Here is a 12,471-nt window from a genome sequence, read left to right as displayed (position 1 = left end):
CCTGATGTTTTCCACCAGCTCAGCTAGAGCATTCTGTCTTCTGCATCTGCCTGCCAGAAGGCTACAATGGACCAGACATTCCAGCTGGGCCTTTCCCTTGATGATGCATCAATGGAACCCTCATTTATGATCCAGGGCAGGCAAGAAGACAGCCAGCACAAAGGAGCCCATGTCGTAGGCAGTCAGCACCAGCCTGACCACCTGACTGCTCCAAAGTGGTGACCCCACTCAGTGGACAAGTGGGGTGGGGACATCCCATTGGCCAGAAACTTTCTTGTTGGTCTTGCCCAGTAGCCTCTGCCGTGTCCTCTCCGGTGTGGATATTTGGGCCAGCTCCAGTAGCTGAGTGGCTGGCCAGGGTTCTGGGGTCTGGATAGGCTGGCTAACCTCAAGAGGTTACCCCTTAGGATGGCTCTTGGGTGCTGCAGCCAGACACGGCAAGGTCATGTGAGAGAATGGATGAGGCTTTGGGGCTGTATATCCTGTCCAATGCCCAAATTCTCGGGCTGTTTCTCAGAGACTTTACCACTTCCTTGGCCTTCTGCTTGTTTTCCATAGGAGGAACTGAGGCCACCTTCTTCCTCTTGATCTTGCCTTTGGGCATCATGGGCAACTGAAAGAGAATACAGGCATCCATCCATTCATATCTTGCTTTCCCTAAAATTCCCTCCTTTGGGCCTGGTGCGACGGCCCAATTGGCTAATCCTCCACCAATTTGTGTCCTGGATGTTCCACTTCCCATCCAACTCCCTGCTTATGGTCTGGGAAAGTAGTGGAGGATGGAAGATGTCTTGAGACTCTGCACCCATATGGGAGACCTGGAAGAAACTCCTGGCTTTGGATCTGCTCCACTCGGGCGATTGTGGCCATTTGAGGAGTAAGCCAGTGGGTGGAAGATTTTTCTGTCTCTCATTCTCTTGGCCAGTCTGCCTTTCCAATGAAAATAAATACATGTTTTTTATAGCTAATATTTACCTAGTGCTTGTTATGTATTGCCAAAATAAATACATCTTTATAAAGTTTCCTCTAGCTACCAAAACTTTGTATGAGAAACTATACAACAGTGCACAAATTTCTCCTGCATTTTTGTTTCATTCTTGCAGGAACCTGGTGAGATTGTGAACATGACTCATTTTGCCCACTTTCCATTAAAATGTGCAAACTTGGATTCGATAGTTTGACCAAGCTTAGGTAGCAGAGCTAGTGTTCTGGCTTCAAGTGAGTGTTTCAGTTCACAAACTGCCACTAGTAACCTTTTATAGTTATTGTAGAAAAAAAGAAAAGAAAAAAAAAGAAGATAGCTCAAAGGATCATGTGCTCAAGCTTCTGTGAGGTTTAACAAGAAACTGGTCAGGCTTAGCACTGAATGTCTTTCGGTTAAATTAGATACTTGTTTAAAATGGTTAAGACTTTCTTTTCAAAGAATTCTTACTCTTAAAGATTTTTTTAAAAATATGTATTTATTTTTATTGCAAAGTCACATATACAGAGGGTATTCCATCTGATGAATCACTGCCCAAGTGACCACAACGGCCAGTGCTGCGCCAATCCGAAGCCAGGAGCCAGAAGCTGTTCTGGGTCTCCCACACTGGTGCAGGATCCCAAGGCTTTGGGCCGTCCTCAACTGCTTTCCCAGGCCACAAGCAGGGAGCTGGATGGGAAGCAGGGCTGCTGGGATTAGAACTGGCGCCCATATGGGATCGTGGCATGTTCAAGGCAAGGACTTTAGCCACTAGGCTACAGCGCTGGGCCCCAAGTTTTTTTTTTTTTTTTTTTATTGGAAGGTTGATTTACAGAGAGAAGGAGATTCAGAGAGAAAGATCTTCCATCCGCTGGTTCACCAAGTAGCTGCAATGGCCAGAGCTGAACCAATCTGAAACCAGGAGCCAGGTATTTCTTCTGGGTCTCCCAACCAGGTGCAGAGTCCTAAGATTTCAACCATCGTTTACTGCTTTCCCACGCTACAAGCAGGGAACTGGAATGGAAGTGGAGCAACTGTGACACAAGCCAGTGCCCATATGGGATTCCAATGTATACAAGATGAGGATTTAGCCACTAGGCTATCGTATCAGGCCCAAAGAATTCTTTTTTTAAGACATATTTATTTATTCATGACTTATTCATGATTTATTTTATTTTTATTGGAAAGGCAGATACATAGAGAGGAGAGACAAAGAGGAAGACCTTCCGTCTGATGATTACTCCCCAGATGACTGCAGTGGCTGGTGCTGCACTAATCCGAAGCTAGGAGCCAGGAATCTCCTCCAGGTCTCCCACATGGGTGCAGGGTCTCAAGGTATTGGGCCATCCTCAACTACTTTCCCAGGCCACATTCAGGGAGCTGGAGCTGGAGCGGAAGTAGAGCTGCCTGGATTAGAACCAGCACTCATATGGGATCCCAGTGAGTTCAAGGCAAGGACTTTAGCCACTAGGTCAGCGCGCTGAGCCCTATTCATGACTTATTTATTTTTATTGGAAAGGTAAAATCACAGAGAAAAGGAGAGACAGAAATATGTTCTACCCATTGATCCACTCCCTTAATAGCTACAATGATCTGAGTTGAGCCGTGCCAAAGGTAGCAGCCAGGAGCTTTTTCATGTCTCCCATGCAGCTGCAGGTTCCCAAGGTCATCCTCCACTGCTTTTCTTATGCCTAAGTAGGAAGTGCAGCAGCCTGGACCTGAATTAGTGCCCATATGGGATCCTGACACTTTAAGGTGAGGAGTTAGCCATTGGAAGGATTCTTTTAAAAAATTTATTACTTTGAAAAATAGAGAAATAGAAATATCTTACAGGTTCTGATTCATTTTCCAATAGCCACAAACTGCTGGATAGGAATCAGGCCGTAGCCAGGAGTCTGGAATCCCATCCAGGTCTCCCAAGTGAGTGACAGGGTCCCCAGTTCTTAGACCAACATCTGCTACTGTCCCAGTCAGGACCTCATGGGAAAGAGAACATCTGTGCTCAATGGCACTATTCTACAGGATGCCTCTCATGCAGTGGTTTTCCTGGTCTGCATCTCAACACCAGCCCATCTTCAAAGGATTCTGATGAGCTAATCAATAGTATGTTTTATGGCTTCTTTACTATTTTGTTTCAAGAGCATCTTGCCTCAGTGAAAAAAAAAATTCAGATAAATTTGTGCAGCCTTTGGGTATGGGAAAAAAAATCTTTGTCCATTTTCAACACAATATGGCTTATATAATTTTGTTTTCTTTACAAACCATATACATTTTTTTTTCTGTTAGCCTAGCTGTACCCTGGATTCCCTGGAGGACTGCCATATTGACTCACCGTTCACCTTGAAAAGTAGGATGTCTGAGAAGGGGATTGCTGACCATGCACTTGCCAGCAAGCTGCAGGAGGCAATTCTCTCAGCCCAGAGGGTTTTGGTTGAAAGCCAAGATTTGATATCTAGAATTCAAAGATGCTCTTTGGAACAGCTACATGTGAAGGCAGTAGTAATAATTTCCCCATCACAAAATCCAGAGTCTGTCTCTCTCCTACACACACACACACACACACACACACACACACACACACACATTCACACACAGTGCATATGAAAAAACCTCAACTGTTATAATAAAAATTGTGTGGAGAGAAAGAATCCTCCTTACATATTTTTTTTTTTTAATAGGTATAGAAAGCACTCCACAAGAAAAAGCAAGAATCCCCCATGTTGTAAAAATAATAGCCAGCTGAGGACAATTCAAGCCCTAGTCTGGCCTGGAGTGACATCTCTAATTCTGGATCATTCTCCATTGGACTGGCAAACATTCAGACTCCCTGACAACCTGGTCAGATTCACACACAGATCTTTTTGAGTTATAATTGAAAGGGCTGTTATTCTCTAACTTGGCTGTATATCAGGTTAGGGAGAACTCTGTGTCAGAAATTCAGTACTGGCCTGGGGTCAGCGACCGGCGGGGTGGCTGCTCCCTAGGGCTAACCCGGCGGGCGTGCAGGTGACTGTCCCCTATACTGTTGACTGCCGCTACAACACAATCTCTGAACGTCGCCAACACTCCGAACCCCTCAAGGGCCAGTCAGCACCCGGGGTGACGCCCACGTCGCCTAGCACCGGTCGCTAATCACGTGGTCGCCAGGGCACCATCAAGGTCGACCGGAAAGACTGAAATATATATATATAACCAATTTCGCAGCCGAAGCTGGCAAAGGTGTAATCATTCATTGTGAGGTTTAAACTGAAAAATAATACTTAACAACGAATAAAATCACATCCAAACACCGAGACCGGATTCGCGTCCGGTGGTGAAGAGCGGAGGGCTGTCCTTCCGGGTCAGTTGGGCCGGCCGCCTTGACCTTCCTAGCTGCACGGCCATTTTGTCCCAGTCAGTCGGAGGCTGCGGCTGCGGAGGAGCCACCCGAGGAGGAGCTGCCAAGATGCTGTCTGTTCGCGTAGCCGCGGCCGTGGCCCGCGCCCTCCCACGGCGGGCCGGGCTGGTGAGCACCAGGGGCCGGCCGGGGAGGCGGCTCGGCGGGGCTGCGGCGTGCAGGGCTGCGCCGTCCCGGAGCTCGTTCTGCAGGGAGGGCGAGGGGCTGTGGCGGGCGCCGCCATCTTGCTCCGGTGGCTGCTGGGGCTGGGCCGAACGGGGTGCAGGGGAGCCCCGAGACCGGGCCCCGCCAGCGGAGCCGTGCTGAGAGGTGCCAGGGAGCCCGTGCCCTGGACGCGGGTATAGGGCATGACCTCGGGCTCGGGCGCCCGGGAAGGGGCCTCGGGTGAAGGTCAGGGCCGGGGCGCTGCAGGGCCTGCTTGTGCAGTGCGGGGGCTCGGCCCCGCTCAAGGTCAGTGGACTTGCTGTGTGCTGTGCTTGAAGCGAGCCAGGGCGGCTGACATTGGACGAAGGTCAGCCGGTCCGGGCGTCTCACCTGTGCTGGGAGACCAGTCCCGGGCCACGGAGTGGAGGCAGGTGTTTTTTTTTTTTGACAAGTACAGCAGGAGGTCTCGTAGTGTCGTGTACTCTGCGGTGGTGAAAACAGCCCCGGCACGCGGAGAATTGTGTCATGTGGCCGATGTCGCTCCTCTGGGCGGTGCTGTGACACTTCCAAAGCGGTCGCCCTTGGGGTTGTCCGGCTGGGGTTTTGAGGACATGTTAGTGATGGAAAATCTTAAGTAACATACCATGTAAGGTTGGGCGAAAAAAGTCCCTGTAGGGCTCATCTCTCTTGCTAATGCGAACATATCGTGTAGATCCATGTAAATGCATTTGCATTTGCTGAATTTGTCTGGAAAGTAGCTCGTATCTGACAGGTGAAGGAAACGTAATGGCTGTTTTGCTGCTCTAACACGAGGGCGCTTGGCAGAAATGGCGTTCTTAGCAGTTTTTACCTGGCTGCTGTACAGGCTAGTGGAACCAGTCACAGTCACAGCCAGGCGGCTTGGCGGAAGGAGAACCAGGTTGTTGCGGGGTTCAGGGGTTGAAGGCCCTGAGCAAAAACCTGCATGCCTGCATTGTCGTCTTTCCACCCTAACCTAAATGTTAGCGTTTACCCTTTCAGTAAGAAACCGTTCATGTTATTGAGAATTTTTGCAACACGGGTGGCATTAACCTCAAAGTAACTGGATCTGAATGAAGAGAAGAAACTTCGATGCTAACTGTTTCTTAAAATAGACTACAGGTCCGTGTTGTGCACTAAGAACTGCACAATGCACAATGGTCCTCAGATTTTCGGCAAGAGTGTTTTAAATCTGCTCCTTCGCTTAACCAGTAGTGTACTCAAAGCAAGTGTGCCTTTGTGTGGATCTAAGATTGGAGCTTTAAGCCTAACCTTTCAATAGGTTTCCAAAAATGCTCTGGGCTCATCGTTCGTCGCAGCCAGGAACCTGCACGCCTCCAACACACGGCTCCAGAAGACTGGTGAGTTCCTCAGTGTGCACCACCTGACTGTGTGACCACTACCTGGTCAGGGCACGTGGGGACGGGGTTCTTCTTATTTTTAGTTACTAGAGAGCTTGGCTTCTAAACTGTAAAGTGCCATTTAACGTCTGTTGGTTGGTTCTTTTATCGAGCTTTTGCAATATTTATATCGTTTTTGTTTTTGATATTAGCATGGCTTTTAAAAATGCCCCTTGGATCAAAGCAAAATATTGTTTCTAATTTAGATAAGATTTATTTTTAAAAGATTTTGTTTTCATTTGAAAGGCAGATTTGCAGAGAGGAGAGGCACAGAGAGATCTTCCATCCATCTGCTAGGTCATTCCCCAGACAGCTGAAAGAAGCCTACAGCTCCTTTTGGGTTTCCCACGCTTGTGCAGGGTCCCAAGGACTTGAGCCATCCTCTGCTGCCTTCCCAGGCCATATGCAGGGAGCTGGATGGGAAGGGGAGCAGGTGACATATTAAGGGGCTTCCCTATGACATGCCAACACCACACGTAGAGGATCAGCTTGCCGTGTTCCTGCGCAGGCACCCTGAAAGATTTACATTTTTCCCCTCATTTAAGAGCTGTTAGGAAAAAAAGCAAGTGATTCTGTCAGCAGGTTTTTTTCATAGGCAGCAGCTGCTACTCTACATCTGATAGTCTGTGCCTGTCTGTTTCGCACACCATGGAGGAGTTGGGAGTTTAAACCATCACCTGCTAGGAAAAGGAATGGCACTGCCATGTGGGACCCAAGGGGTCGTGACCCCTAGGCCGAACTGCCCGCAGACAGCAGGTATTGAAAAGACCTTCTGCTCATTTCGAACTGACTTGTCCCTTTTTTTAACAGGCACTGCTGAAATGTCCTCTATTCTTGAAGAGCGAATTCTTGGAGCCGATACCTCCGTTGACCTTGAGGAGACTGGGCGGGTCTTAAGTATTGGTGATGGTATTGCCCGCGTGCACGGGCTCAGGAATGTCCAAGCAGAAGAGATGGTGGAGTTCTCTTCTGGCTTAAAGGTAATTTCTGAAATGAGATTTGGATGTTCTAGTGTTAATGCTTCTCTGTTATAGCATTTACAGATCAATATCATATCAGACTTTTTAAGACTTTGTCTCAATTTTTCTTTTTCTTTTTTTACTGTATCATTTACAGTCAAGATCATATATTCTGGTTTTTTTTTTTCTCCTCCTTGACTGTATCATAGATTATAAAAAGGAGAAACTAAAATATTTTCATTAGGCAGATTGGCTGTACTGTAGGAATTGGTTAAGAAGTAATTTGTAGGGCCCGGTGGCGTGGCCTAGCAACTAAAGTCCTAGCCTTGAACATGCTGGCCCATATGGGCGCCAGTTCTAATCCTGGCAACTCCACTTTCCATCCAGCTCCCTGCTTGTGGCCTGGGAAAGCAGTCAAGGACAGTCCAGAGCACCGGGAACCTGCTTCCACGTGGGAGACCCAGAAGAGGCTCCTGGCTCTTGGCTTTAGATCAGTGCAGCACTGGTTGCTGTGGCCATTATGGTCGCTTGGGGAGTGAATCAGCAGATAGAAGATCTTCCTCTGTCTCTCCTCCTCGCTCTATATCTGACCTTCTAATAAAAAAAAAATCTCTGAAAGGAAGAAAAGTCTTATTGCTGCACATCTTATCCAGCTTCCCACTGATGCATCCTGGGAGGCAGGATGCTCTGCTCAAGAGCGTGGGCTTCCACAGTTGATGTGGGAAGACCCAGTTAGACTAATGGAATCCTGGCTTTGGCTGGCCCAGTGCTGGCTGTGGTGGGCATTTGGGGAATGAACCAGTAGATGAAAGATAGTCTTCCTCCCTCCCTGTTTCTGTTCTTTGCTTTATGTTTCAAATAGGTGAATTTAGATTAGCTTATAAACAGTCTTCATGAAAGGAGGTTGGTTGTTGGACAACTGCTCTAGGGGAAACTTGATGAGAAAGATGGTGTGTTGCCCTGTTTCCTGGCATGTCTTGGTGTCCGAGGGCGAGTGCCTCCAACCTGGTGGATGTTTGGTTTTCTTTCGTCCAGGGTATGTCTCTGAACTTGGAGCCTGACAATGTTGGTGTTGTGGTGTTTGGAAATGATAAGCTCATTAAGGAAGGAGACATTGTGAAGAGGACGGGTGCCATCGTGGATGTTCCGGTTGGTGAGGAGCTGTTGGGGCGTGTGGTGGATGCCCTTGGAAATGCCATCGATGGAAAGGTAGGCGTGCTGCTGAGTGGGTGTGGGCACAGCTCCCAACGCACACAGAAGCTGGAGTATCTAAGCGTGATGTTTTCTTGTCTCCTGTGCAGGGCCCAATTGGCTCCAAGACTCGCAGGCGAGTGGGCCTGAAAGCCCCTGGAATCATTCCTCGAATCTCGGTGCGGGAACCAATGCAGACTGGCATTAAGGCCGTGGACAGCTTGGTGCCAATTGGTCGTGGCCAGCGTGAGCTGATTATTGGTGACAGACAGACCGGGTAAAAACTCAACACATATTAGAAAATTGTAACTGAAATTTGCTCTTTGGCAAGATTACTGTTTAATGTGCCAGTGGTAAAGAACAGTGGCTGTAATGGGGATATAGCATTTGAGAGGGGGATTGATAGTGAAGTTTTAGTTGGTAAATCCTGTAAACTAGTAAGATTTCTGGATACTTTCTCTTGATAGGAAAACATCCATTGCTATCGACACAATTATTAACCAGAAGCGTTTCAATGACGGTTCTGATGAGAAGAAGAAGCTGTACTGCATCTACGTGGCTATTGGCCAGAAGAGGTCCACCGTTGCCCAGCTGGTGAAGAGGCTGACCGATGCAGGTATTCGTCATCTGAAAAGATCACCTTAATGAAAGCTGAGCTTTCTCAGTCAACAGGCACTGTAAAACGGGAAAGGGTTTATTGGTTTGTTTAAAGTGGAAACTATTTGACTACTTAATTCTTAATTTTTTTTAACGCTTAAAATAACGCTTTTATTTATCATAGTAATCTCACATTTGAAAACACGATGTTGATGACCTTCTAAAATTCATTTTCTCTTCAGATGCCATGAAGTACACCATTGTGGTGTCGGCCACTGCGTCTGATGCTGCCCCACTTCAGTACCTGGCTCCCTACTCTGGCTGTTCTATGGGAGAGTACTTTAGAGACAACGGCAAGCATGCTTTGATCATCTATGATGACTTATCCAAACAGGTCAAAAAAATAGATGCTTTGTAGTTTGCATGTTTCAGCTGCAGTTGTAATTGACAAAAGCGGCTTACATGTAGCAGGTGAATTTGACAACACTGTCCTGTGCCACAGGCTGTCGCTTACCGCCAGATGTCGCTGTTGCTGCGCCGGCCCCCTGGTCGTGAGGCCTACCCGGGTGACGTCTTCTACCTGCACTCCCGGCTGCTGGAGAGAGCAGCCAAAATGAACGATTCTTTTGGTGGTGGCTCCTTGACTGCCTTGCCAGTCATAGAAACACAGGCTGGGGATGTGTCTGCTTACATTCCGACTAATGTCATTTCCATCACTGATGGACAGGTATTACTTCAATGGTTAAAATGTAAAAAAATCGTTTCTAGGAATTGGTTGAGACTTGTGATTATGTGCAGATTTGTCAGATACTTTTCATTTGTTTTTAGTTGAAAGGCAGAATTAGAGGGACAGATCTATCCAAAGTTCATTCTCAAATTGCTGCAATGGCCAGAGCTGGATTTTTTTTAAGATTTACTTATTTTTATTGCAAGGTCAGATATACAGAGAAAAGGAGAGACAGAGAGGAAGATTCTCCATCAGCTGGTTCGCTCCCCAAGTGGCCACCACATCCGGAGCTGAGCCAATACCAATCCAGGGACCAGGAGCTTCTTATGGGTTTCCCTCTTGGGTGCAGTGTCCCTAGGTTTTGGGCCATCCTCACCTGCTTTCCAGGACCACAAACAGGGAGCTGGATGGGAGATGAAGCAGTCAGGACACAACTGGCGCCCAGATGGGATGTATGTAAGATGAGAATTCAGCTGCTGAGTCACTGCACCAGGCCCAAAACTAGTTACTTTTGATATATTTTCATTTGTGTCTGGTCATGCTGAAGCCAGGAACATAATTCAGGGTTCCAGTGTTGTGGCAAGGAGGACCCAAGTAGTGCTGTGTCCCATGGTGTGCATCATAGGAAGCTGGGCTTGGAAGTGGAGCGGGGCTTGGACCCCGGTACTCAGGATGCAAGCATGCTGAGTGGTGGCTTAACTACTGTGCCAACCACCTGCCTGCCTAGTGGGAAATTTCACATGTATATAAAAGAAATAAATAATGAGCCCCCCCCCATACCTGTTACCCAGTTAGCATTTCATGCTTCGTTCTGGGTAGATTTATACTCGCTACCATTCTAGATAATTTTGACGCCTATGTCAGAAGTCATATTCACTTGCATGTATTGCAGTGTTAACCTATTTTCCTCTATTCATAACGTACCTACTAATGCTAGGCAGAGTATATGAGCTGGTTGAGTTGCATAGATTTAAAGGAGCTCTGTCTTTCTGCCCATCAAATTAAAAATGGTTCTTAAGGAGCTGTACCTAGAGTCCGCTGGCTGAACCGCCGTGTTCCACATAGTGGCACCTCAGTTGATGCCCAGTCTTGGCTCCTGACAGTGGAAATCCTAGGGCACAGTAGTGATGGGTTTCTTACTGCGTGGGAAACCTAGTTCTCTCCTTTGGCCCATCCACTGCTGTTTGAGGAAACAGCTGTTCAGAGCTCTCTCTAAATCTTTTTTTTTCTCTACATTGTGGGGACAGAAAAGATTTGGGTGACTATCATTAGAAGGTACTTACAGTTCTTCCTTACTCAGTTTTTGATATAGTGACTTAAATTGGAAACGAATTTGCGTTAAACTTACTAGCGCATGTATTCACATTGTAGATCTTCTTGGAAACAGAATTGTTCTACAAAGGCATCCGCCCTGCCATTAATGTGGGTTTGTCTGTGTCCCGTGTCGGATCTGCTGCCCAAACCAGGGCCATGAAACAGGTAATTATAGACCCCTTTGACAGGGAGTTGGGTAGCGTGGGACTACAACCTTGATCTCTCAACTGTGTTTGAATGGTGCCGTGTGTCACAGAGTGAGAATCCCACGGTCCTCCATGTTTCAGGTGGCAGGCACCATGAAGCTGGAACTGGCGCAGTATCGTGAGGTCGCAGCTTTTGCGCAGTTTGGTTCCGACCTGGATGCTGCCACGCAGCAGCTCCTGAGCCGCGGAGTGCGCCTGACCGAGCTGCTGAAGCAAGGACAGTATTGTGAGTTCTCTGTTGGTGTGATGAAGTTCCTTAGGTGGGCTGGCTGTCCTTGGCCTGTAAAGCTGCATTCCGTAGCCCAGGCCGTACCATGGGCTGTGACCCTTTCTCAAGTGCACCTGCTGCCTTTTGGATGCACTTTACTGAAAGTAGGGTGATGAATATAGATGTTAGGAATCAGCTGGAAGATTTATTACATAGGTAACCTTGCTTTTAAGAAATAAAAATTTCCAAGATTCCCTACCCTTTATATGAATGTTGCATTTGCATGATTTAAGTAAATTTTACTATGTTTTTGCCAAAAATGGCAGTGAGTTATTTGTAATCAAATGCTTAAACATTCTAATATGAATATACTGAATTTACACTTCCTTTTTGTGGGAATGAGGTGGGAAGGAGTGGCCAGTAGTGTTCTGGAGTGCCCAGGATGTGAAAGGGCGTGGTTATGAGATCATGGCAACGGGTGGAAGGAAAAGTCAGTTTTTCCAAATGCGGTGATTGTGGTGACATGGTGGACGTGCAGCTCACTGGACTCTCTCCTTGCCCAGCTCCCATGGCCATTGAAGAGCAGGTGGCTGTTATCTACGCGGGCGTGAGGGGGTATCTTGATAAATTGGAGCCCAGCAAGATCACGAAATTTGAGAATGCTTTCTTGTCGCATGTTGTCAGCCAGCACCAGGCCCTGTTGGGCAACATCAGGTATGGACGCAGGCGACGGCCTCTTTGTCCACAGACAGTTGACTTTGGGGATGTGTTTTTGTTTGTTTGTTTGTTTGTTTGTTTCTGTAGCTGGGCTAGCTGTGATATTTTCTCTGGGTCAGAACTCATCATCTGCTTTTATCTCCAAATAGAGCTGATGGGAAGATCTCGGAAGAATCGGATGCAAAGCTGAAGGAGATTGTAACAAATTTCTTGGCTGGATTTGAAGCTTAAACTCCTGGATTCACATCAAATACTGGTTTGGTTTTATTATTGGTTCTTCTAGTAAAATTAATTCCATTTGTAAATGGATTGCTCTCCTCCTCATGTACAGAAATCACATTAAGAATAAAGATTCCATGTGGCGTGGTGACTTCTCTTGTGTTGCTTATAACAACTTAAGTTATGTTCAAGGAGGGTAAATGCACTTCTAAACCCGTTTGACTTGAGCATTGGGTAGGGCCACTTAATTCAAGGGTGTGCTGTGGCAGGAGTCTGCAGTCCTTGAAGGGCAGAGACAGAAATACTCAGCCCACTGCTTCACTCCCCAGATGCCCACAGGGGGCTGAGCCAGACTAGAGCTGGGGGCCAGACGTTCAATCCCAGATGGGTGTGGGAGACTGAGCTTGAACCAT

The 12,471-nt window shown here is 47.3% G+C and overlaps 1 protein-coding gene across 2 annotated transcripts; it reads left to right on the top strand.

The window, feature by feature from the left end:
• The first annotated feature begins 4,330 nt into the window (after window positions 1-4,330).
• On the top strand, window positions 4,331-12,209 carry ATP5F1A (ATP synthase F1 subunit alpha). Of its 2 annotated transcripts, none has more exons than XM_040984969.1 (12): window positions 4,331-4,466; window positions 5,803-5,881; window positions 6,731-6,900; window positions 7,915-8,022; window positions 8,181-8,347; window positions 8,538-8,686; window positions 8,910-9,061; window positions 9,170-9,394; window positions 10,766-10,873; window positions 10,996-11,140; window positions 11,686-11,836; window positions 11,989-12,209. In XM_040984969.1, exons 1-12 carry the CDS (start codon window positions 4,407-4,409, stop codon window positions 12,068-12,070), a joined length of 1,596 nt encoding a protein of 531 aa, XP_040840903.1. In that variant the 5' UTR covers window positions 4,331-4,406; the 3' UTR covers window positions 12,071-12,209. The 2 variants fall into 2 exon arrangements, with proteins under 2 accessions (XP_040840903.1, XP_040840902.1); XM_040984968.1 differs by having other exon boundaries at window positions 4,332-4,466; window positions 7,915-8,088.
• Window positions 12,210-12,471: the final 262 nt, after the last annotated feature.

This window comes from Ochotona curzoniae, unplaced genomic scaffold, assembly GCF_017591425.1.
Source record: "Ochotona curzoniae isolate NIBS_2020 unplaced genomic scaffold, NIBS_Ocur_1.0 contig_43, whole genome shotgun sequence".
Taxonomy (NCBI): domain Eukaryota; kingdom Metazoa; phylum Chordata; class Mammalia; order Lagomorpha; family Ochotonidae; genus Ochotona; species Ochotona curzoniae.
This window is presented reverse-complemented; position numbering and strand designations above follow the sequence as displayed.